Here is a 26,346-nt window from a genome sequence, read left to right as displayed (position 1 = left end):
CCAAGAGAAACATGTAAGGGTTAGGAAACAGGATGAGGAACTATCTGATTTGAAATTCTTACAGCGTTTACAACAGCAGAGGAGAGGGGGGCTGTAGAAAATTCTTCAGCTCGGAGAGTAGAGTGACTTGTGCCGGTGTTTACTAAACGTTTTGTAGGAGTGCCACTTATTAAACAGGAAATGAAGGGATCCTCTTGATTAAGTGAGAGAAGCGGGGCTGTGATGATGTTATCATTCCTCAGGCTGTCCTAGCAGGAGGCTCCTTGATTCTGGACAGAGAATTGAGTGAGAGGAGGTGGTGGCTGGTTAAATGTCATCCCCGGCTGGCCAGGTCGGTGAGGACATTGAGCCTTCCAGTGTCCTGGTTGACCACAATAATAACAACTGTCATTATTTTGGGACTGAAATTCTCCTTGTCCCATCCCATGACCACGTCCCCTGCCTCTGTATTGTCCTTGATGGAAACCTCGGCTTCTACCTCTGCCTAAAGTCTGTATTTGTAAAGACATTAGCTTAGTTTCTGCGGATTCCTTTTTCTTTTCTTGGCAGGCTGCACAGTGATTAGCAATGGTGACTAATTATGTAAGCGTCTTAGTTTGCCAACCTACAGCAATTATACGCAGCTGTTCCTGGGCTTTAGAAAGAAGTCCTTGGACAAAAATGGCGGCAACTGCTTCTGGGGCAGTTTCAGCTGCATCTTCAATGCCAGAATGTCTTTCAAATATGAGTTTCAAGCGATCCATGTAGTCTGCTGGGGATTCTCCTTTGTTTTGCTTACAGTTATTTATTTTGGCCCAGTCAGTTTTCCTGGGGCAGATTTTAAGCACGGCCTCAAGAAGGCGTTCTCGGGCACCTACAAAGCAACCTCCCATTCTGGGGTCTTGAGGAGGCCAATTAGCCTGTGCGATGAGGTGGTTATGGACCTTGGAGGGCAGAACATTTCTCATTAATTGGTTTAAATCCGCCCATGTTGGCTCATAACAATTGATTACAGTTTCCAATTCATCTCTAAACTTCTGGGGTTCTTCCCTGATATTGGGGAATTGCTTAACAAGGTTTAGGAGATCTCCTGGGACCGGTATGGGGGTGGCACACTAAAAAATCAGTTATGTCTTCTACAGATTCATTCTCAGTCAACTGTGGATCAAGTTGTGCTGGTGCTGATAATGTTGTTGATGGGGGATCCCCTGTTGGTGCATTTTTCTGTTTTAATTCTTTTATCTGAGATTTTAGTTTTTCTTGGGAGCCCTTAAGGCTGCAAACTCGAGATTCTTGACGTCTTTTGGAAGCTTCTGCATACCAATCAAAAAATGTGTCCCACTGAGTCTGTGGTGTTTTACTGCCTCGACTCAAGGGCTCCGCAGAGATGAAGGATTTTACTTAAATCAAATGTTCCCTCCAGGGGAAACTGCAAGCTAGCATCGTCTCTGGTATACCCATTCCATTTGTCTAGAAACTTACAACTCTTATGGCCATGGTGTGTGTACATGTACAATGCTGGAGTCCCTTTCGGCGGAGCCAGTACGTCTTTAGACCCTCCGCTCCCCATGTCTTTAAGCTCAATTCACACAGGTCTTTCACACAGGAGAGGCTTATTGAGGGTGTCCGGTCAGGTTGTGAGATTTGCTAGTGGCACAGGAATGCTGTGGCTAGTGTCCAAAGACAAGACTCCGCAGCACCGGCACACAATGCAGTTACTCACTGTTAGACACGGCTCATTCATGAGAGTGGGGGTAAGGAAAATTCGTCACACAACCCTGATCTCCTTCAGTCTAAGAGTTTCCACCTTGCACCCTTGATTTCGAAGAGCACACAGAACAAGTCTGGCATCCTCGGGGCGGCCGCACAAGGTTTCCACTCCCAGCTTCAGAAAGAGCTCATAGTTCTTTACAGAACTTAACTCAGTTCACACGGGGAAACGCATTCACTGACAACAGCAACACAGTTTCAAACTCCTTTCTACTCACAGTTCCTACTTACATAGTGGGTCTGACAATTCTGGCAGCAAAAGGGTCGGATAGGGTAAGCCTCAAGCAGCGAACAGGAAGACACACAGGCAGTCTCTCACTGAAAAGCCCCAATAGAGATTTCAAAAGGTTTCTTACCTTAGTTTGGTGCCGGGGCTTCAGTGAGGAGACGGTCTGTATCTCAACTGATCACTCCGGGCATCTCTATCTGAGTCACGGCACCAAATTGTGGAAGAAATCAAACTTCGCGTTGTGGTTGTATTAGAATTGGCAGAGCCATCTAGGTTTATTTAAAGCTATACAAGTGATCACAAGGAGGGGTCTCAAAGGTACTCTGACCTCTACAAGTTTACAAGTGTATTTATACTTTAGACAGCGAGAAAAGATGCAGGGTTCAGACAAAGCAACCTTGAGAGAAACAGAAAGATGCTATCATTCGTTTGTCACACGTAAGCAGTTTACTTATTCAGAAAAAAAACCACACTGTGTTTTGGGAACAATTATCAGCTGCTGGTTCAGGGGAAAGGAGGAGGTTAACATCTGCACGCAGAGCTTAATATATCAAGATAAAACAAGGCATGAAGGTTTTTTCTTATCTTAGAACATTTTGAAACACATGGTATCAGCATCAGCATCTTTTTCTCTTCTCTTTCTCTCTCTTCTTGAATAGTGCAGGCTTTGGCAATGAGGGCCTGCACTGCAAACAAAAGCTGCGGGGCAGTGCAGGATTCACGGCTTGCACTGGCTCACTGGGCCATAGTGCACAGGCAGGTTTTCAGTGCAGGCAATGCAGATCTTCTGGGTATTGTTCCTTGCACTGTACATACACTCTTTTGGGGAGGAGCGGCTTACAAAAGTGCAGTCGGTGACATTAAAGTCACTGTAGCTATAGTAATAGTTGTCGTGTGTGTTGTTCCCAGCCCCTGTGCAGATATCATCTATGCTTGGTAAGGCAGCGTGGATGAAGGTGTTGATGATCTTGCAAGTGCGCTGGGTCATATTCTTGGCCTGCATCCTCTGAGTGCAGTAGGCATCATCGTATGGAGAGGGACTATCCTCGTCTACATGCTGCCTCTGGAACTTCTCGTAGGCCGATTCCTTGTGATCCCCCACCACCAAGGACAACACCAGGGTCAGCAGGAGGAACAGCAGCAGGGCGGCATGGGGAGCCCTTGGATACATGGCTCCTTCAGATCCCCTCGATCCACCTGCAGCGGGGAAGGGGCAGGAGACATGGGTGGAGTCAGCGACAGAATTGGAGATTAACCACCCCCTCTGTCACTGACCCAAACCCCTTCCCCTCACCTCCCCCACCGCAAATCTCGCTCCCCATCTTTCAAGATCTCAAAGCCGCACATGTGCCCCCAAGCCCCTAGCACTACATACTGATCCTCATCGCCTGGAGACAGGAGAGCTGTAGCTGGTGCTGACAACTACATCACAACGGCCTGACTGAGGTGAAGTCTCTTTATGCCGAGCACTGCGCAGCCCGCAGTTAGGACCAGACCCCTCTTGTGCTGGGGGCTGCGCAGACCCAGCTGGGTCAGGGCCCCTGTTGTGCTGGTCAGTGCTGGGAGCCATGCCAAACTGGCCTTACACCCTTGGATATGTGCACCCCTGAGGCACGCAATGGCATTTGCAGGGACAAACTGAGGCACAGAGCAATCACGGCTGCATTTCAAACCATGCCTGAGAGTGCCAGGATGCCCTGGCTTGGCACTTGACCTCCAAATGCCCACCAGGCATGTGAAACCAGCCTAGCTCCAACCCCGCACAGAGCTCCTGAGCCCAGCCCAGCCTGCCGGGAGCCCTTGGTCTCACCTGGCCCCTCTGTCCTTCACCCTCACTCCAAGCACAGCTGCTCTGACCCCCCATGCCCAAGCTGGACACAGGACCCAGGAGTCCTGACTCTCGTTTGTCCTTTTTCTGCCTCTTTCTGTTGCCGAGAGTCTGATCTCAGCACTCTCAGGGTCAGCCCGCACCGACTGCCTCTGCACTCGTCCATGGCTGGGTCTGTGGAGTAGCAGGCCCTAGACTTACCCAAGTCCTGGTGCTGAGGCTCCTGCAGAGCTGAGTTTCTGACTCTTCTGCCCTGCCTGCCCCATTTTATTGGGTAGCTAAGGGCCAGGGAGGGGCGGCTCAGATAGCATCTGCCCAGCAGTTCCTCCCAGGAGGTGCAGAGGCACTGTGTGGGGCAGGGAGCTCTGGGCAGGGGCTGCCTCCCAGGGTCCCAGCATCACGACCTCTAGACCCTTCTGTCCTCTGTGCACTGAAAATAACCCAGCAATTCCCAGCCCAGCACCACTGCAGAGACAGACCTGGACCAGCAGTGCTGGCTCCCAGCCCCCCGCTGTGACCCTGCATCCCACTGCTCTCCAAACTCAGAGAAAAAATCCAAGAGTCCTAAATCTCAGCCAACACTCCTAACATAGGACAGGCCACTGCCCTCCATAGCCCAGCAGAGAACCCAGGAGTCCTGGCTTCTGTCATGGTGGAAGGAGCTTTGCAAAGAAAACCCCAGTTTTCAGAGGATGTTTTCCAGGCAGTCAAAAGCAGGCAGCAAAGCCAGCCACTGAGGTACACACAGTGTCCATCACAAGATGAGTGTTTAATGGCACTGATGCCTGTGGTTTATCCAGTGCATGAACAGCAGACACTGCACTTCTAGTCCTCCAGCCTTAAGGACCCCACTCCCCACCCTCAGCTGGGGATAGATGCCAAGAGCTCTTATTACCAGCTCCCTTTAACCATATGGTCCTGAGGCCCATCCACTGTAGCTCCCAAGCCAACTTCAGTCAGCCCCCATGTAGCCTAAGCCTTGTCCTGAGGACAGAGTTCAGACAAGACCCCTGGAGCCTGTCCTCATCATGGGAGGGGCTGCATGGGCGGTTGTCCTGCCCATCCCTTATCTCCCACTGCCCAGCTGTTACACACCCGTGTTGCTTGCACAAGGGTTTCACAGTGACACAGCAAGATCCAGGAGATCAAGCATGCAGACAAGAGCCCACAGCTGCCACCACAGCCCTGCGGCCCCCCTCCCCTGCCTCAGTGTCCCAGGTCTGTCTACCAATGCACCTGCCCCCGGGGTCCCGAAACATCCCACTCTTCATCCCCAACACCCTGGGAGGAGGAGGGTCCAACAGCTGCACTCCCGGAGGGAAGGCAAGGCAGCGCCATGGGATTGTCTTGTGCAGCCTCCAATGCTGCACAGGCCAGGGTATGTCACCCAGCTCCATCTGTGCTGAGGCTCCCTGGGGACAGAGCTTGGGACAGGACCCAGCTACCCTGGCCTCCATTGGGCACCTGCTCAGCTTAAGGAACTGGGTCAGTCCTTCCCCTGGCTGTGGCCATGACCTCTCTGCAGCCCTGGGGTCCTGGGATGAAGGGGAGGATCGACAGGGACCAGACGGGGCTGCTCTCACCAGGAGCACTGCTTACCCCAGAACAGGAGAGTCTGCTCCAGGGGGCCAGGTCTGTGAGCTCAGAGCAGGACTGGGAACAGGACTCAGACCATTCCCTATCCTCGGGGTCATGAAGGAGTTTTACCCCATGGTCACATCAGCACAGGCCAGGTGGGGTTTTTCCTCCCTCTGTAGTGATGGGGGAGCTCCTCTTCCTTGGATCTCTCAAGTGTATTTGAACATCCACTTCCTGTCCTTGTAGTGGCAGGACATTGAGAGGGCACTTGTCTCCCTGCTTTCCCTGAGGCAAGTTAAAGGGTGGTTTGGATGCTTCAAGCATTAGGCCTGGCGGTTGTGTTGGAGGGTTGTTCCCCGGTGCGGACCCAGAAAGTTGTGAAGGGGGTTGTGGGAGCAGTGGCCAGCGTGGCAGGGGTGGCAGCACCTTCTGCTCCTGGCTCCCTGTTCCACCCCAGGTGGGAGGCCCATGTGGTGGGAGCAGCAGGGACTTTTTAAAGTGCCCAAATCAAGCCCCCTGTTCCCCTCCCCTACTGTCAATACCCCTTCCCCTCTGCCCTCAGTAGCACATCTCCTCTGGTGCCGTTCACCATCTCCCCCTCCCGCCCGGTGCCACTATCCCTGATGCAGGGGGCAGAGGAGAGGTGTCCAGAGGTGTTCCTGCTCCACTCCAGCTGGCACCTGCAGCTGCCGGAGGGCTCATCTTAATGCACTTGGTTCACAGGGGCCAGGGGCTCCGGAGCTGCATGTTTTGGTGCTGTGGACCAGGATAATAAGCTCTCTATGAGCCCTCTTTGCAGACTGTCTTAATGCACATGGGCAAGCTATTTCCCTTTGGTGTGCCTTGGTTTCTCCATTTGTAATTGGGCTTAATTATGCCCTTCAGTAGGAGCACGAAGAAATCATGATTACCTTCTTGGATCGTAACATCTCTGGGCACAAGAGGCTGTTAGATTTTGGAAAGGGGTGTGACCTCCAAGGTACAAACCCTTGTGCAGAATGAGTGAGTATTTAGTGGACAGCTCATTGTATGAGGGCAAGGTGGAGCCAGCGGATAGGAAAGAGTGGGGCCAGGGTGTGTGACTCTGGGGTCTTGGGGGTGGGTGCTGTGGGTAGGGATGATCTTTGGTGGAGACACAACTCAACCAAGCAGATACTGTCACGTGCCCCCTCAGTTCTGCCCTCCACATACACATGTGCACACGCGCACGCGCGCGCACACACACACACACACACACACACACACACACACACCACACACTACCCTGCTAAAAACTACTTTTTGCTGCGTAAGATAGCACTGTCAGGGATAGTACGATCTCATGGCAGTGAAAATAACTGCACCTAAAAACACATGTAGAGACTGATAGGGCATGTTAATTGTGCCTGGTCAGCCCAGCCAGCCAGGGGCCAGATCCCCTGCTTCTGCCAGCCCCTTTGCTGCCCAAGGGGGCTGAAAGAACTATTCAGTTCTGAAATAGTTAAGGAGCTCCTGGCGGAGCTGGATGGGTACAAGTCAGCAGGCCCGGATGACCTCCATCCACGGCTGCTGAAAGAATTGGCCAGTGTCATAGCTGAGCCGCTGGCACGGCTGTTCGAGCACTCGTAGTGCTCCGGCCAGGTCCCTGAGGACTGGAGAAGGGCCAATGTGGTGCCCATTTTCAAGAAAGGGAGAAGGGATGAGCCGGGTAACTTCAGGCCAGTCAGTCTTACCTCTATTCCTGGGAAAATGCTAGAGAAAATAATCAAAGAGCACATTTGTGCAGGCCCAGCAGGGGAAACAATACGGAGGGGAAACCAGCACGGGTTTGTCACAGGTAGGTCCTGCCTGACAAACCTTGTAGCCTTCTATGACCAGGTCACACACTGCCTGGATGCAGGAGCCAAGGCTGATGTCATCTGCCTGGACTTCAGGAAGGCCTTCAACACAGTCTCGCACCCTGTCCTCATTGGGAAGGTAGCAGACTGTGGAGTGGACGCCTACACGGTCAGGTGGGTGGCCAACTGGCTTAGGGACTGCACCCGGAAAGTGGTGGTGGATGGTTCCTTCTCGGTTTAGATGGAGGTGGGCAGTGGGGTCCCGCAGGGTTCGGTCCTTGGACCAATATTATTCAATATCTTCAATATCTTCATCAGCGATTTGGAGGAGGGCGTGGAGAGCACCCTCTCCAAGTTCGCTGATGATACCAAGTTATGGGCAAAGTTAGTACACTGGAGGGCAGAGAGCAGATTCAGGCTGACCTGGACAGGTTGGATCAATGGGCAGAGAGAAATAGGATGCAATTTAATAAAGATAAATGTAAGGTACTCCACCTGGGAAGGAGGACCCCCAGCACACCTATAGGTTGGGGAGTGTCCTTCTCAGCAGCTCGGAGGCAGAGAGGGATCTTGGAGTCATAATTGACTCCAAGATGAACACGAGCCGGCAGTGTAACGAGGCCATCAACAAGGCCAATCGCACCTTGTCGTGCATTAGCAGGTGCATGACTAATAGATCAAAAGAGGTGATGCTCCCCCTCTATACGGCACTGGTCAGGCCGCAGCTGGATTAGTGTGTACAGTTTTGGGCGCTGCACTTCAAGAGGGACGCGGGGAATCTGGAGAGGTCCAGAGGAGGGCCACTTGCATGATTCGTGGCCTTTGTGATAGACCCTACGGGGGGAGGTTGAGAGAGCTGAATCTCTTCAGCCTTCACAAGAGATGGCTGAGGGGAGATCCTGTGGCCGCCTATAAATTTATTAGGGGAGGCCAATGGGGAATAGGGGAAGCGCTGTTTACTAAGGCACCCCAGGGAGTGACTAGGAATAGCTGGTGTAAACTAGTTGAGAGTGGATTTAGGTTAGATATTAGGAAGAAATGTTTCACAGTAAGGGTGGCCAGGATCTGGACTGGGCTTCCAAGAGAGGTGGTGCTATCACCTAGCTTGGAGGTCTTCAAGAGGAGGCTAGATAGTCACCTGGCTGGGGTCATCTGACCTCGGTCCTCTTTCCTGCCAGGGGCAGGGGTCGGACACGATGATCCGTTGTGGTCCCTTCTGACTCTACGCTCTATGAATCTATGAATCAGTGCTGTCACCCAGAGCCTGGTGCTGAGCCCCACGGCCTGCTGCCACGGCCAACCTGGGCTTGCTCAGCCCTGGCACAAACTGCAGTGGTCCCAGGGCACATGAAGACGCTGCACCCAAGAGCAGCCAATACCAGTATGAACTGTGCCGGGGTTTATCATGTCGCCTTAATGCAAGGGTATGCAAAATGCGGCCTGGGGGCTGGATGTGGCCTGCTAGGCCATTCTATCCGGCCCATGGGGCCCCTAAAAAATTCAGAAAATTAATATTTATCTGCCCTGGACTGCCTGTCATGTGGCCCTCAATGACTTGCCAAAACTCAGTAAGCGGCTCTCTGTCCAAAATAATTGCCCGCCACTGCCTTAATGGCACGTGTAGATGCACCCACTGATGTTGTAGGGGCCTTAAGTGTATTCTGGGGCCATTTTAGATCATTGTCCCAGCACAAATTCTTTAAACGTAGACGGCGCAATGCCCAAGCTGAGGCACAAACTGAAACACCAGCAGCTGTCCCTGCCTGAATGCGGGGGGGCTGGATCTGATGCTCTGTAAGGTCCCTTCCAGCCCCAAACAACTATGAAACTTTGAAAGCTGCCGGAAGCATTTTCTTTCCCAGCCCCAGGCAGAGGGGAGTCCACAGCACTCCCGGCTAGGGGAGCCTTGTCTTGGCTGGCGCCCCAGTGGCCTGTTCCCCAGCCCTCCTCCTGGGCTCGGCTGCCTAAGATCCCTGCTCCCCCAGCCCGCTCCTCCCAGGGGGTTATGGTCATGGCATTACAGGCTTGTGCTCGCTCACTAATAAGCCCCGGTGCCAAGTTGCAGCTGTGCTCCCCTGCACTCAGAGCCCACCCCTACCAGCCCCAAGAACAGCGCCTCCAGAGCTAGCTCTGCTGGGCAGAAAGGATATGGCTGGCACCAGCCGGGAGGCAGGATGCAGAGGGGAGTGTCCTGAGGCCAGTCCCGAACCACATGAAAGCACTTTTTAATAGGACCTTCCTGCCCCCAGGCCCAGCCCCATGTGGCCCGTCCTGGCCTTCCCACCCATCTCCTGCGTAGCTCCCACATGGCCCCACAGCTCCCCTCCCCGCAGCACCTACCTGCCCATAAACCACTGCCCTCAGAGCCCGCCTGGCCCCACATCCCCCCCCTGCACTGTCCCACATAGGGCCCCACAGCCTGTCCCCCACCTCCCAACTCCTCTGTGACCCCCAGCTCCATCCCGCTCCCTGCCCTCGCCCCTCGGCCTGCTCTTCCCTGCACTGCCCGCAGCTGCTTGCCCCAGGCTCAGCCCCAGCACAACTGGAGCAGCTCCTGCAGGGACCCAGCGACACAGAGCCAGGCCAAGGACCTTGCTGCCCCTCCTCTCCTGGGACAAGCGGCAGGGGTGGCAGCAGCAGGAGCAGCTGCAGGGCCTGCTGTGCAAACCCTGCAGCCTGGCACTGCCAGCACAGACAGACCCTGCGCCTGCCTGCCTGAGCCGTGCCCACTCTCAGCCCCTCCTGGCTCCTGCCCTGCCTGCGCCCTGCACAGACCCTGGCCACCCCCGGCCCTGCAGCCTCCACCTCCCCCAAACCTCACTGCCTTCCCTGCTCGCTCTGCCATTGCCCACGAGCGCAGTGCCCGTCCTGCCAGGCTCCCAGGTGGGCACTGCCCCCTGCCCTGCCCCTGCCCCAAGATGATGCCAGGGGAGGGTCCCTCCTCCTCCTCCCCCCGTCCCTTCCGGCCGGACATCGCTGCTGCTTGGTGGGCAAGTGCGGGAGCAGGGGCCACAGGTCGGGAGTGCGGGGCACCGGGCAGGGGTGAGAGGGGCAGGGACCTGGGACCCATGTGCCCCCCCCAGCAAAGCGGGGAGGGACGAGGGGCTTTGCATTGAGGCTGGAGCTGCGTCCTGCCCGGGGAGGGGGCTCTGAGCCCTGCCAGGGGGTTTGCGTGCCCTGGGAAGGGGGGAGCGGGGGGTGGGGGTGGACAGGGCTGTGTCCCGTGTGGATGCTGTGGGGCACTCGCGGGCCCCGGGGGATGCGGGACCTGGGCCTCGCAAGGGGATGTGAGGCAGGAGGCTCCGCTGGCACCTGGAGCGGTTGGGCCAGTCTGGAGGCCGGGAAGAGCCGCTGGGACCCAGCTTGGCGCAGGTGTCTGCAGGGCCTGGCAGAGGCCAGGCGTGAGGCTGGGGGTGGCAGGGAGCTATGGTTGAGGCACTTCTGGAGCCAGCCCCTGTGTCAGGCGGGGGGAAGCCAGGAGACCCCAGAGGCTGTTCCCTCCCAGCCCCGACTGTCACAGCTCCCAGCTCCCAGTGACCTATTTGTCTCATGCCTAGATCACGGTGAGGTGTCCTCGACAAGATGCAGCCCTGCGGGGCACTGCAGGAGCCTGGTGATTGCTGGCCGGAGCAGCCAAAGGCCCATCATGCCCATCATCCAGGACAGAGGGAAACCCCAGGGCCTTGGGAGAAGCCACCTCGTGATCCCAGAGAGGAGCCCCTGCCCCACCAGGAGTCAGGTGAGGTCCAGGATGCAGGCCTGGGCATGGGTCTGGGTGCCTGAGCAGCTGTCCTGCATGCAGGGAGACAGGCTCAAGTATCTGCCTCTGCCCGGGACAGGGCTGCAATATTCATAAGCAGGTAGCCGGGCTGGGACAGAGCTGTGATCTCTGTGGGTGGGCAGCGCCCAGGCTGGGGCACCCATCTTTCTCACTGCACGTGTGCAGCTCCCAGCAGAGAGAGGCTGGATCTTGCTTGGACACTGTCGTGCTGCCATGGTAACAATGAATGATCTGATTGATGTTTTAACGATCAGTATTCAATTCACCCCTTTCTCATGCACCCATGAGCCCTCTGTGCCCAATAAGGGGCTGGTGCAGGTGTCAGGGAAATGAGACTCCCCAGTGGCCTCCGGCTGGTTCAGGTAGAGCTAACCCAGGGCTCTGTCCTGCAGATTTGCTCAAAACAGAAGAGACCTGGGAGTTGTCAGCAGAAAAAAGCTCCCCAGGCTGGTGCCCCAGACGAGGCCCTTCCCCAGGAGCAGGGCAGCAGGAGGCACCATCCCTCAGTGTAGAAATCTCTCCGACAGACCATTTTTAATTTGGCCACTGCTCCAACAAATCAGCTGTTCTTGTTCTCCCAGTGCCCCTGGAAGTCCCTGGAGAAGACTGACCTTGCATTCCCCCTCCCCCTGCCCATAACGTGGGTGCTGACACAGCCCCAGCATCCCTTAGACTTCTCTGCCAGGGATGTCACTGCAGGCTTGAACATGGTGCTGTGATCACCACCCCAGGCTGGGCCAGTTTTTGGGGCTCATCTCCAGCTTCATGCCTACGGAGGTCTCTTGGCACCCGCTGCAGGATTTGGAGTCCTCTTCTCCCTCCTCTTCCATACACTGAAGGCTCTGATTGCCTTAGTCCTAGGCCCATAGAGGAGATTAGCAGGGTTGCCAGCAGCACCAAAGCTAACCAGTGCACTCTCTTCCCCACCCACAGGTGCTGGGACCCTGAGCAGAGCTGAGCAGAAGCCTCTTGGAAAAGAGCCTGTAATTCCAGTGCTGCAGAGGACTTCCCCAGGGAGACTAGAGGAGAGGGGCTCCCTGATACCTGGGCTGAGCCCAGGGCAGAGCAGGCCCCCAAAGCAGGACGAGAGGTTGGAGGTGAGCAGGGCATCTGGTTCGGTTTGGGGTGGAAGTGCAGCTGGGGCAGAGCCCAGTGGGTAAAAAAGAATTTGGGGAGTGGAGAGAACTGAAGAGAGACGAGCCTGTGGTGATGGAGGCTGCAAACACACTAAGCTGGTATTAATAGGAGCTCCCTCCCAAGTGCAGGGAGCCAGGGGCACTGGCATGGGAAGGCCTGGTCAGGGCGTGCAGAGCCAGGGCTCCCTGACACTAAAAGTGGTGCCCAAGCTGCCTCCAGGGGCTGAGCAAACACAACGTGCTGAGCTGGGCTAAAGCCGACACCTGAACTCCTGTGTTCACAGCTGCATCCACAGCACAGGTCAGCTGAAGACTAGGGAATTTTGCACCCCTACGTGCCCTGGCTCAGCCTGCGACTAGTTGTAGCACAGAGTGATTGCAGAGAGGGCTGTGGGGGCTGGAGGCAGGTGGGACGGGAGACACTGATGGTGTAATGCTTGTGCCTGCAGCTCCGGGAGGTGTTTGAGGACGTGGCCGTGTATTTCACGCGGAAGGAGTGGGAGCTGCTGGAAGATGAAGACAGGGTGCTTTACCAGGACCAGATGCTGAGGAATTTTGAAGCCCTCATTTCTCTGGGTAAAGCTGTGGTTCTTGCTTCTTTTTGGAGCTATGTGGACTCAGAGGTTTATTGTCGTCTTCCTCTGTTTCAACAGTCTCATCCTCATGCACTTTCGGCAGGTGGTTTAAATCCGCTTCCTCCCCACTGCTCCATCAGTGATCAGACCTCTCTCACATTTCATATGGATAGATCCTTCTTCATTTGATCCAGCTGCCTTTGCTTGTGTTTTCCCTGTTCTTGTAAGTGCTGGTGCTTCCATATTCAGCAGTTTCTTTACAACATGGTCTCCCTTTGCCCTCTCAGCACATTCATACCATCTCCAGTTCATTGTGAATAAATTCATTAACAGCTCTTCCCTGGGGATTTTTTCTGATTTTCTCCTTCTTCACTAGTGTGTCCTTTTGAAACACATTTAACAATCCTAGTCCTAGCTCATTTCAGTGCTATCTAAATGCTTTTTCTCCTTCTTTGGCTATAGCCCAGCACAAGGTAATGGAAGTTTTATCAGGCTCTGCTGCTACAACAGGTGGATGATGCAGTTCCTCAACTCCTCCTCTAGTGACATATGTACATGTGATGTAACCCAGATACTTCTACCAAGGGGTCACTGGAAGCTTCTGCCCACATCCCTTCCTAACATCTTGATCTCTATAGACCAGAGACTCTAGGTTCGCTGTATTTCTGTTAAGATCTCAGCTTTCAAGCTCACTTTAGCATTCTCCAAAATGTTCTTGTCCTTCTTCTTAAATCCCTCTGCAGATCAGATGCCCATCACTGTGATAAAAAGGAGTGGGCTGAGTGCAGGTCCTAGCAAAAACCAGTTTTAATTTCCAGAGGATCTCTAATACAGGGGCTTGTTCTGGCTTGTGTGCAGGGTTGATATATTTCTGTTTCAGTAGTTCAGTTTGCTTTTCTCATTCTTACTTCTTTCCTCTGTTTCCCCCAGAGAATTTCCTAAGGGAAGTGCCCAAATGCTTTCTCTAGTTCAACAATGACCATACAGACCATTTCTCCATTATGCACTTTCACATGCTGTGAAATGTGTCTGCTTCTTCCTTTGTCCATATGCATGAGTCCCAGGAACTTTGTTTTACACCCTACAGTATGTGCCAACCTGTGCACTGATCTCCCTTGCTGGGATGATCATTCCATTGGATGGGATGATTGCTCAGTTGCAACTATAGTTACCATAAAATCATCTTTTCCTGTGCACTGGTGTTGAGGAATTAACCTCCCTCCCCCCAAAAAAGTCTCATTGTCAGCCACCTATCATGGATGTTTTTCACTGGCACAAGTCCTCACTTTAAACCTTCACTGAGAATAAGCTGCTTTCCACTTCTTTTCCTGGAATTTCACCAATAAGATAAACATTACCTATTGATAAGCGTGTCCAATGTCTCTTCTTTTTGGTACCCTGAAAGCAATAAAAGCTTTATCTTTCTTCTCCCTGGTACATCACCAATTACTGCATCTCCATACCTGTCCCTGGTGACTCTGTCAGTTTGATACCCTTTCTAGGGACACCAGGGAGTGGTTGGTGGTGTGTTTCCTATGATTATCCCTCCACTACTTGGGTAAGAAGGACCAGTATCTATTGAAACCTACCCGCTGCAGTGCCTTCACTTTCACCCTAAATGCCCACCCTAAATGCCTATCCCTGTCCATCAAGGTCCTCATAGAAACCTGAGCTCCTTAGACCATTCCCCAAATTCCAGTTGGTTATTCTGCATCCAGTCCCTAGTCACAAACACTCTTTACCATTTGCCCCAAACAGGATATCGAGGTCTCACACCTGACTTAATTTGCCACATCCAGCAAGGACACGTGGAGCTCTGAGTCTGTGGTGATGAGGACGGTGGGGAAGTCTCAAGGTTGGAGGACCTGCTGCCAGGTGAATTGTGGTTGTCCCCTCCACCCAAGTGCTAGGGGGAGCTGGAAACTGCAGACATGCCCTGTGCTTCTGTTCCACAATGCTGACCTCAGATACAGTACAGTATGCTGTAATGTGTCCAAGCAGGTGATGTTCCCACTCCCTGAAATTCAGTCATGGAGACAGGAAATTATTCCATTCTTCTCCCTCTAATGAGAGGTGTTGGGGGACAATCAGGTTTGCTGCCTCGATTTTTCTGTCCAAATCTGGTTTCCCCAGGACAGTTATTGGCTCATCTCTAGCTTTGTGTCTATGGAGGTCTTTTAGCAAGAGCTCCAGGATTTTGAGTCTACCTCCCACTCATTTTCCACACACTCATGCTCTGGCTGCCATAGTCCCAGGCCTATACAGGAGAATAGCAGGGCATTCTCCATGCCAGCTGCACCAGGGCTAACCTGTGCACTCTCTTCCCCACCCGCAGGTGCTGGGACCCTGCATATTGCTGAGCAGCCGCCTCCTGGAGAAGAAACTGTAAACCTGGAGCTGCAGAGGACTTCCCCAACGAGACTGGAGGAGAGGGGCTCCCTGACACCTGAGCCAGATCAAATGCAGGGGGGCAGGGCAGGCCTCCAAAGCAGGAGGAGAGCTCAGAGGTGAGCAGGGCACCCGGTTCAGCTGGGGGTGGGAGTACATCTGGGGAACCCCCCCTGAAGGAGTCAGGGGTGATGTAAATAAATAATTTGGGGAGTGCAGAGACCTGAAGAGCATCAAGCCTGTAGTGATGAAGGCTGCAAACACACCAAGCTGGTATTAGTAGGAGCTCAGTCCCAAATGCAGGGAGCCAGGGGTGCTGGCATGGGAAGGCTTGGTCAGGGTGTGCAGAGCTGGGGCTCCCTGACACTAAAAGTGGTGCCCAGGCTGCCTCCAGGGGCCGAGCAAACACAACGTGCTGAGCTGGGATACAGCCGACACCTGAACTCCTGTGTCCACAGCTGCATCCACAGCACAGGTCAGCTGAATCCTGGGGAATATTGCACCCCTACCTGTCCTGGCTCAGTCTGCAATCATTTGTATTATAGAGTGATCCCAGACAGGGCTGAGGGGGCTGGAGGCAGGTGGGACGGGAGACACTGAAGGTGTAACGCTTGTGACTGCAGCTCCGGGAGCTGTTTGAGGATGTGGCCGTGTATTTCTTACAGAAGGAGTGGGAGCTGCTGGAAGATGAAGACAAGGTGCTTTACCGGGACCAGATGCTGAAGAATTACCAAGCCCTCATTTCTCTGGGTAAAGCTCTGGTTCTTGCTTCTCCCTGGAGCTCTGGGAGCTCTGCAGTTAATTGTCTTCTTTCTCTGTTTCAACAGACTCATCCTCGTGCACTTTTGGCAGGTGGTTTAAATCTGTTTCCTCCCCACTGCTCTGTCAGTGATCAGACCTCTCTCATGTTTCATATTGATCCTCCTTCATTTGATCCATCCACCTTCACTTGTATCTGCCCCATTTTTGTAAATGCAGGTGCTTCCATATTCAGCATTTTCTTTACAATGGGATCTCCTGTTGCCTTCTCGGCATGTTCATACCATCTCCAGTTCATTGTACGTAAATTCCCTAACAGCTCTTCTTTGAGAATTTTTCTGATTTTCTCCTTCTTCACTGGTGTGTCCTTTTGAAACATATTTAACAATCCTAGCGTGATCCGTGCTCTTTAAATCCTTGTTCTCCTTTGGTTAGAACCCAGAAAAGTTAATGGAAGTCTTGTCAGCCTCTGCAGCTAGAACAGGTGGATGATGCATTTCTTCAACTCTTCCTCTAGTGATGTATGTAGATGTGATATAACCCAGGTACAGGCAACCCCTGCTTAGCGCTCTTAATTGGTTTTGGAAAAACCGAGCGCTAAGCAAAACAGCGTTAACCGAAACCCATTTCCCCATAGGATTTAATGTAAATAAATATAATTGGTTCTGCACAACCTGCTAGCCCAGACCCCACTCCGCGAGGCTTCGACCAGCACGGGGGAAGCACTGGGGCCACCCGCCCGCCAGTGCCTGCACCCCTCTCCGCCCAGTGGGGACTCCCTCCAGGGCACCCGACACTGGGACTATTTGCTGCCGTGGGATTGCTGCAGGCTCAGGACAGTGTCCATGCCCTGCAGGTGAGTACATGACCGGAACAGGGCATGGGCTGCAGCCTGGGGGCCCCTCCCCACCCTGGGCCCTGCCGGCCCTGGCCCTGGGCACCGGCCCTGGCTCCACAGTCATGCTGCCTGCATCCCCCTCCCCTTTTCTCACCACTGCCACTGCTCCCCACCAGCTCCAGCACCACATGCAGGAGCAAACCCCTCTGGCTGTCACTCACCTCTTCACTCGCTGCCACTGCCCTTGCATCTCCCCAGCCCCGCGCTGAGCATTATAACAAAACACTGTGAGGGCTAAGTGAAACGAGGTACGTGTTTTAAATGAGCACTATAGCAAAATTGCATTAAGCGGGGGTTGCCTGTACTTCCACCAGGGATCACTGGAAACTTTTGTCCACACTTCTACCTAATACCTTCATCTCCATAGATCAGAGACTCTGGCTTTGCTGTATTTAAGTTAAGACCTGTGCTCTCAAGCTCGCCCTACCATTCTCAAAAGTTTTCTTGTCCTCTTTCTAAAATCCCTCTGCAGATCAGACACCCATCACTGTGATAAAAAGAAATGAGCTCGGTGCAGGGCTTAGTGCAAACCAGTTTTCATTTCCAGAGGATCTCTAATACAGAGAATTTTCTGTTTTCTGCACAGGGTGGAGGAGCTTATGTTTCAATAAGGCAATTTGCTTTTCTCATGCTTGCTGTTTCCTCCATTTCCCCCAAAGAATTTCCTTAGGGAAGTGCTCAGATGCTTTCTGTAGCTCATCAAAGACCATATAGGCATTTCTCCATGATGGCCTTTCACATGTTGTGAAACGTGTGTCTTTCTGCCTTCTGTCTAAATCCGTGACTCCCAGGAACTTCGTTTTAAATGTGGCAGTAGTTGCCGACCTCTGCACTCATCTCCCCTCCTGGGAAGATCCTCCCATTGGATGGGATGCTCGATTTCAGTTGCAGCTACAGTTATTATAAAATCATCCTTTCCTGTGGTCTGGTGGTCGTGATTTATCCTCTCTCCCAGAAAACAGTTTAGTTGACAGCACCCTGTCATAGATGCTTTTCACCTCCACGAATCTTCACTTAAAACCTTCACTGAGAATAAGCTCGTTTCTACTCCTTTGCCTGGAATTACACTGATAAGGTAGATGTTTTCCATCCATCAGTGCATCCAATATCTCTTTATTTTGGTACCTTGAAAACAGTAAAAGCTTTATCTTTCTACTCCCTAATAGATCATAGATCATTGCATCTCCACACCAGTCCCTGGTGAGTGTCAGTTTAATGCCCTTTCTGTACCAGGAATGGTTGGTGCTTTGTTTCCTATGACCAGCCCTCCACCACCTGGGTGACAAGGACCATCATCAATTGAAGGCTTCTCCCTACAGTGTCTTCTCTTTCACCCTAAACACCCATTCTCCCTTGTCCATCAAGGCCCTAGTAGATACTTTAAGTTCATGGGATCCATTCCCCAAATCCCGGTGGGTTATTGTACATCTAGTACCTAGTCACAAACCCTCTTTAACCACTGTCCCAAACAGGATATGGAGGTCCCACACCTGACTTAATCTGCTGCATCCTGCAAGGACAGGTGGGGCTCTGGGTCTGGGATGATGAGGACGGTGGGGAGATCTCAACACTGAAGGACCTGCTCCCAGGTGAGTAGTTGCTGTCCCCAGCACCCTACTCCCCTCTCAGAAATGCTCCATGCCCAGAGTGCTGGGGGGACATGGCAACTGCAGACCTGCCCTGTGCTGCCATTGCAGAGTGCTGACTTCCGATCAAGTACGTTACGGTGTAACGTGTCCAGGCAGGTGTTCTTCCCACTCCCTGACATCCAAAGATATGGAGACAAGCAACTGTTCCCTTCTTCTCCTCCTAGATACAGCTGTTGGGGACAGCTGAGTTTGCTGTCTTGATTTTTCAGCCCACATCTGGTTTCCCTGGGATATCATGATCTTAAATTTGCATCTTCACTCAGCAATGTAAGACTTCATTTCCCAGCCCAATGTAGCCATACCTCTCTAACACCCTCTCCTGGGGCATGATGGGATTTGTAGTCACCCATGGACATCTGGATGCTATACAGAATCTCTTTGTGTAACCAGTCCTGTTGAACAAGAGAGAAGCTGGGGCTCTCCCTGGTTTCCCTGGTCAGGTTGACCTGGAACCCAGGTAGTGTTTCATCATGGTCTCAGGCTGCATTAAGGGCTTTGTGGCATGGATGGGATTCACAAGATTTCATGTTGTGGGGAGAGTGAATCTCTTGTGGTTTGCACCAGAATTGTCCCCTTCCTGTTTCATCTCTGGGTCCCTGAGTGTCACCAGGTCTGAAACTCAACACAGTCCAGGTTCAAGTTAATGCCAAGGCTTTTGTCCTGGTAGCTATTCCTCTGACATGCAGGCCACTTGTGGCTTGTCATCAGAGGAAAGCTCAATGGGGCCATCCCCTGCACTAGGCTTTGCCCTGGAAGCAGACAGAAAGCACAGCCCTGCTGGTCTCAGGACAGAGAGCCATACCTCAAAGTCCTCCCCGCCTCCTCATCTCATTAAAACATGATGACATTCAGGCTTCATACACATGTCCTTATGCTCATGCCCCGTGTGTGCTTTTCTCAGCAGGGTCAGAGGTGACCGGGCTGACAGCTGAGGCAGAAACCCTGAGTGTCTGACTGAATTCCTCCAAATAAGGAACATTACCCCAGAACAAGTACCTGCCCGCCCCCCCACGCACTTGCAATTTTGGAAGGGAGACCTTTTTTTTTTGCAGGATCACAAGTGCCACAGTCCAGACCTACTCAGAGGTCCATCCCAGCGGAAGGAATAGGATTGTTTTCTCCTTGCCAGCAGGGAAGGGACTAATCTGGACTTTCTCTTTCCCACGCAGGAGGTGCTTGGCTCCTGAGCAGAGATGAGGAGCACCTTCCTGGGAAAGGGCCTGCAGACCTGGAGCCAGCATGGACTTCCCTAGGGCATTTGGGCAAGATGGACTCCCTGAGACCTGAGAAGAAGCAATGGCACAAGAGTCAGGGGAGGCCCCGAAAGCAGGAGAATGGAATGATGAACGAGGTACCATTTCCATTTGAGTGTGAGAGTGGAGAAGGGACAGAGCCTACAAAGAGCTCTGGGTGCAGGGAACATGTTGTGGAGCTGAGAAACCTATAGAGCTGCGAGAAAGATGCACTGCATCCCAGCCAAGGCAGTGGGGAGGCCTCAGAGGGAAGCAGGAGCTCACTGCCAAGTACAGGGGCAGAACCCACCCCTACCCCAAGATCAGAAAAACCTTTTACTGCCCATCACTCCTGGTTCGTCACAAGAATAGACACAATGGGGGGAAGCCCCATGTATGCACCTAGTGTGAGAAGAGCTTCACCTGCCTCTCAACCCTGGTTACTCACTGCCAGACCCATTCTGGAGAGCTACCCCGCTGCTTCACCAAATGGGGGAAGAGCTTTCCATGCCCCTCAGACCTGGTCAAGCACCTACATGTGCACAGGGGGAAGTGTAAGTACTGCTGTATGCGTAGTAAGACCTTCACCTATTTCTTCTCCCTGCGTTAGCACCGGCGCATCCACACAGGGAGGAAGACACACCACTGCACTGAGTGCAAGAAGAACTTCATCTGTCAGCAAGACCTGTCCCAGCGCCAATGTGTGTGGAGGGGGAAGCAATCACACCCCTGCACCAAGCATGTGAAGAGATTCAAGCAGCCTTCTAACCTAACCAAACAACGGCTCATCCACAGGGGGAAGAAGCAACATCAGTGCTTGGAGTGTGGGAAGAGCTTTACTCACTCCTCTGGCCTGGCTCAGCACCAGCGTATCCACACAGGGGAGAAGATGTATCATTGCTCAGAGTGTGGGAAGAGCTTCACACAGTCCTCCCACGTGGCCCGGCACTGGCTTATCCACACAGGAAAAAAGCCACATCAGTGCTCAGAGTGTGGGAATAGATTCACCTGTTCCTTCAGCCTGGCTCAGCACCAGCGCATCCACACAGGGGAGAAGCCACATCGGTGCTCGGAGTGTGGGAAGAGCTTTACTCACTCCTTCAGCCGAGCCCGACACCAGCTCATCCACACAAGAAAGAAACCACATCAGTGCTTGGAGTGTGGGAAGTGCTTCCCCCACTCCAAACTGGCCCAGTACCAGTGCATCCACTTCCAGGAGCATCCCTAATTCTGCCAGTAATGTAGGAAGGGCTTGGGGACATCTACCTGCTCAGCACCCACCAGTGTCTGCACCCAGGCAAGCAGCCTCATGCTAGTGGACTGCAGCAAGAGTTCACCCATTGTTTGGTCCTTCTAGGGCCCTGCATTGCCCAAAGGGTACAAAAGCTCACCCCCAAGGTTTGATGAAGTGGGGAGGGGATTGACAGGAAACAGCTTAGGCAGAGGCCAGCCCACAAGTTGGGGGAAGCTGTGAGGAGATGATCTTTGCATCTGCCTTGGAGCCTGGGCCATCCCCATCGTTCTCTAAAAGCAGTCAGTGCTCCTAGGGGGAGAAGTGCCTTTACAATAGGGTGCTTCCCTCAAGAGAACTGGCTCGAAATGACACCCAGGGACTGTCTTTGGCCAGCTCCCAGTTTCATCCTCCCTCCAGGTCCCAGGGTATGGGAGGCTCTTGAGTTGCTACTTATTTCTAGGGAACCATTCCCTGCCCTCCACCCTGACCTCATCTTTCCCTCCTACCACATCACCCCTCTCCCAGGCCTGCATGTGCCCATCAGGGTCTGCAAGAAGCTGCTGCTGCTACCCCGTGAGCCCAATTTTGGCAGGTTTTGCTTCTCAGCCCCTCGTTACAACTCTGCACCACCAGGTGCCAGCTGCCCCTGCCCTCCTTCCCTGCATCCCATTCTCCATAACAGATTCCTTGGTAATCAAGCCCCACACCTTAACTTGATACCCCCGTGGTTGGTCTCTATGTCCTCTCCAGAGCTGTGACATGGGGCCAGAATTCTTTCCAGGGCAGATCTCTCAGTGATTTCCCAGCCTCTTCCCTTTCCAGAGGATTCACCTCAATCCAGGAGTTGGTGATAATCCTCAGGAGCAGGAGCTGGTTGCAATGGAGTCATCAGACCCATGTCCTGCTGTGTAGCAAGGATCCTGTCCTTTTGAAGAAATCTCCGGCCAGGGGAAGTAGAGTCTCTTTTCTGGGTTAAATGCAATAGTAGGGGTAAAGGAGGTGCAGCCTGTGACGGGGTCCTGCCTCTTTGGTGGAAGGGTGGGGAAAGAATGAAGGCATCCATCGTGTGGGTGAAGTGCAGCACGTTGTAATCTCCCATTGGGAATACTGAGGCTTCCCTGCTAGTGCCAAAGCCATTTGGCTCCATGAGTGCCTGTAGGGGCTACTCCAACAGGGTAATAACCCATCCTGGAACACCCTTATTAGTCTTCGTCATTGTCCTGTCTGCTGATACCCCACAGTGTATAAAACTTCCCCCCACCCTTTCCCTATATTACAGCATTTAAGAAAATAACCGTGTCACTTCTGAATGACCATCAGTTGTTTGGCAGGAGGGCTGGTTTGTCTTGCTGTCAGGAAGGGAGGGAATGGGAGTTTGCGCGACACATTTTGAATGTGCCCATTACTTGTTGAATTTTGAACCGGCAGTGGAGGCTGGGTGGCAATGCTTCTAGGGCAGGGAACATGTGTCAAAAGAATTGAAATCCGAACCACCCCTTTCCAAGAGGGGTTCATGGATGCAGATCAGTTAAGGTCCCCCAGTGTCTATTCACAAGGCCTGACTTCAAAGGCTACTTCTTGAAAGAAGTTCCCACTGTTTTTCTGTGACAGGTTTATGGAGAAGAGAATGATGCGCTACACAAGTGTATGCATCAGTATCTGTTGCCCTCAGCAGGGTTGAAAAGGAGCACAGGGGGGCACTTAAGTCCACCAAGACCTCTGCTGCCTGCTTCTCTCCTGCAGCAGCTCCAGAAAGTGACTGCAAACATGGGAAAGTCCAGCGGGCCCCTTCTCATTTGTAGTAGAAACTGATGCATCCAGCGCTGTAATAGTTGTGGTGCTCTCACAGTGGTAGGGCCCAAACCAAATCCTGCGTGCCTGCATCTTCTTTTCCTATAAAATCACCTAAGGAGAAAAGAAATCTTGAGATCCTGACCTGTGAACTCAGGGACATCAGAATGACTTTTGCAAGTAGTCAGAGCTGGATTAATGCAAAAGCAAACTAGCCATGTTCCCAGGGCCCTGAGCTGCGCGGTGGGGGGCCCTGGTCCTTCCCTCCATGGCAGTGGCATATGTGGCAGCAGCACAAATGGCCCGACCGCCTCATCCCTGTCCCGCGGTGGCTGCTTCCTAGAAGTAGCTCTGACAGTGCCAGAGTGAGGAGGGGGTCTCGACCAGCGCAGAGCCCACACATTTGTTTGCCTGGGGGCCACTCTTCTGGCCCTGGTGACAACACTTTGAAGAGCTAGGGGGAAGTTTAAGTTCTTACATATCACAAAAACCTAGTTGCCATCGTGCAGGCCTCCAAAATTGGCACAAGGAGTAAGAGGGAGTTCCCACTTGTATATAGCAAATCATAGGGGTCAGGGTCACAGGTCAGTGGGCCAAATGGGCAGAAACAGGTAAAAGGTAAAGAAGCAACATTGTGGTAACAGACACTCAGCACCATAAACCCCTGCCAACACCTCTAGACGTGTTCCCCAAACAAGCTCTTAGTCCCAGGAGCGATCAGACACCTGCAGCTGTCCCCAAGTCTGAGTGCAGCTCCTTCAGTCCACAGTCCCGGGAGACTGAGCCAGTGGGATCTCCAACTCCACTGTGCGCTCCCCTGTGCAGGGCTGGGCAGGCTTCATGTGCACCACTTTTTGTGCGTGGATTTGCATGTGTTTTGTGTGTGCCAGGCTGCAAACTGGGGAAGTTCAGGAACTACTTATGAACCAAATGAAAGCCCTTTGGTCTTGTCTGGTGCTTCAGCAAAGCTTCTACTATACAAAATATAGGGGTGCACTCAGCATCCCACAGGGAGCTCCCTGGAGCCCCTCCCCTTTAGGGCTATGGGATGTGGACACGCCCCCTCCCACAGTGGAGGAGGCTGGAGGCGGCAGACCCTCCTCTCCCAAGCCCGCCTCCCCCATGGGACCCACTTCCCCAGGAACATGCTCCTGCTCTGAAGCAGCCAAGGCTCGTCCCCTGGTGGCCAGTCCTACGTGGGCCTCTCGCCAGCGTCACCTCCGGCTCCTCTCAATGGCCTGGTGTCCCACACTGGACACCTAGGGTGCTCCCATGGGAGCCAAGCCCTTACTGGCTCTGGGTCCCTGGCCTCACACCGGAGGTCCTTCCCTTTCCTGGGCCCTGATCTGGGCACTGGGCTTTTTTACTTTAATGTGGAGCCATAGTGCAGGGCTCTGGTTACTGAGCCTAAAGCCGGGGCTAACTTGAGCAGCCTCGAGTGCTCCCAGGGCCAGCTCTCCATGTGCCAACCTGTGCATGGAGTGGGGCCTGAGCAGTCTCATGCTGCTCTCAGGCAGTGGCAGTGCAGGGGGGTCCACGTGCACCCCCCAAGAGCGCTGGTGCACCCCTTGACACGCTGTGCTCCCCGCTTAGGCGATGGATGGGGGCGGGGGCAGGTGGGAGCACATGGCTGAAACTGTAGAGTCCTTCAGACCTGACCCTGTGAAACCAGAGCCCTTTTTTGGATGCATCCAGGGGCCTAGCACATGCTAAGGATGGCTGCAGGACATTTCAGACCTGCTGACCCCTTACCACCTCTACACTGAAATGTCCTGGCTCTGGGGAGGGGCACGTGCAAAGTGCATTTCCTTCACAGCCGCTGTAGAAAGGCTGGCTGGTTTGCGCTGCCAGATTTGGAAAGGAAGAAAAGGGGGAGGCATTTGCCAAGCCATACATGCGTGTGAACTGCTTCTCATTCCTGCTCTCTGATTGTACTGCAAATCCTGGGGAAGCCCAGCCTTGGGCCCGCACCCATGTGAGATGACAGAGATGAAAGTCACCTGAAGACAGAGACCTGATTTGGTAAGAATGTGCTTGTTGGTGTAGGTGCTGAATGTATGTACTTCAGTGGTACTGACCACTACCTGTTTTCTTGCCCTTTCAGTGTATGTTGTTATACTTTGATGCCTGTTTACTGGATTTGTTCCTTCCCTTTGGCCTGTTGGCTTCATAGATATCATAGATTTTGGAAGGGACCCATTAGATCATTGAGTCTGACCCCCTGCTCTGGGCAGGAAAGAGTGCTGGGGTTAAGTAACTCCAGTGCTTGTGACCCTAGTCCCTATAACAGTCTATATAAAAGAGAGTAAACCCTTTGTTGGCTATAGTGATTGTGCCTAACCCTCCAGGGTTTTCCTACAACTGGTGGGAGAGGTGGGATCAGCAGTCACAGGTCATAAGGTGCCAGGCAGACTGTTGTAATGAGTGCATACCTTTGTCACTGTGTGGGCTCTGAGCAGGGGAGAGGGATGCTGCAGAGGGAGGGGTGCCTCATATGAGAAGGGAAAATACACAAGCCCCATGTCCTGGCCAAAGGCCCACATTCAGTCCTGCAGCCTATAGCGGGGAAAATCAGGAATGGGATATCTGGCATGCACATTTCCAGCTGGCGGCTAAGGTAAATGGATGGGATGAGGCTATCAAGATAGGCTTCCTGGGTCTGCCTCTCACAGGGAAGGCTGGGGCAGTCTACCATGGTCTTGATGGTGAAAGCAAGCAGGATTACAAACACAGATTCACAGATTCAAAGAAGTTTAGGGCTCGAAGGGACCTCATGAGATCATTGGGTCCAGCCCCCCTGCTTTGGGCAGGAAAGACTGCTGGGGTCAAATAACCCCAGCAAGCTGTGCATCCAGTCTCCTTTTAACGATCTCCTGGGTAAGTGCCTGCACCACCTAAAAGGGGCCCTCAAGAAAGCTGCAGACCCTGACTGGGCCAGTATGCCCTTCAGTATGTGTGTAAGGGCACCCTGGTCTGCATGCCAGGACTTTGACCTCAGGGTAATTGGCCAGGTGTATGAGCCAGGGGAGCTGGCGTGGGTAGCCAGGTCAGTGCCGGAAGCTCTGCAAGAAATTCAGTGGCCCCTATACAGTCGTCAAGAAATTGTCTGAGGTGCTATATGAGCTGGCGACCAGGCCCAGCAGACATATTATCCTTGTATGAAACCCTGTGTGTGAACATGGAACAGAGACTCTGGCCTTACACGGGGCCTAGGACGGCCTTTTCATCAACAACCAAGATGTCAACAAGCAAGCTGCTACCAGGGGGCTCATAATCAAACCTCCACCAATACAGCCCCAGATAAGCCCAACAGTTTGCTGCCAAAGGGTGTTCCTAGACCAGGGAATGTCGGCTGGGACCCGTGGCCTGGTAGGAACAGTGACAGTGAAGAGGAGTGGGTGCAAAGTGGAAGACCGGACATGTGCACGACTGAAGGTTCCCGAAATCCAATACAGCCAGGGGGCTTTCCTATCCCTGAACTCTCAGGTAGACCGCAGAGGGAGCAGAGACCCCCGGGGGGCTTAGTGACTACCTGACGTACTGCATAAGATGCGGGGGCCCATCCAGGTAAAAGGGGGGGGGGCATGTAACCCATACGTTGTGTAATGTCAGGTATCCAGGTTGCAGCTGTATTGGTCTAGAGGAAAAGGCTATCAGGACTCGTAGTAGAGATGATATCTTTTATTAGACCAACAAGATTTT

General features: G+C 53.1%; 2 protein-coding genes across 2 annotated transcripts in view; one reads left to right on the top strand and one right to left on the bottom strand.

Annotated features, from left to right (window-relative positions):
• Positions 1-2,223: 2,223 nt before the first annotated feature.
• On the bottom strand, positions 2,224-4,083 carry LOC102573106 (ribonuclease). The gene is made up of 2 exons (XM_006266697.4): positions 4,008-4,083; positions 2,224-3,175 (listed from the first exon to the last, which is right to left on the bottom strand). Exon 2 carries the CDS (start codon positions 3,147-3,149, stop codon positions 2,697-2,699), a length of 453 nt encoding a protein of 150 aa, XP_006266759.1. The 5' UTR covers positions 3,150-3,175; positions 4,008-4,083; the 3' UTR covers positions 2,224-2,696.
• An 11,063-nt stretch (positions 4,084-15,146) lies between these two features.
• LOC132245819 (zinc finger protein 420-like) overlaps positions 15,147-26,346 on the top strand; it is an 82,275-nt gene continuing 71,075 nt past the window's right edge. The window contains exon 1 of the mRNA XM_059718886.1: positions 15,147-15,200. The gene's annotated coding sequence lies outside the window, so the exon portion shown is untranslated. The remainder of the gene's footprint in view (positions 15,201-26,346) is intronic.

The sequence above is a fragment of the Alligator mississippiensis genome, chromosome 15 (assembly GCF_030867095.1).
Source record: "Alligator mississippiensis isolate rAllMis1 chromosome 15, rAllMis1, whole genome shotgun sequence".
Lineage (NCBI taxonomy): Eukaryota > Metazoa > Chordata > Crocodylia > Alligatoridae > Alligator > Alligator mississippiensis.
The sequence above is the reverse complement of the archived record's forward strand: the minus strand, read 5'-3'. Positions and strand labels throughout refer to the sequence as shown.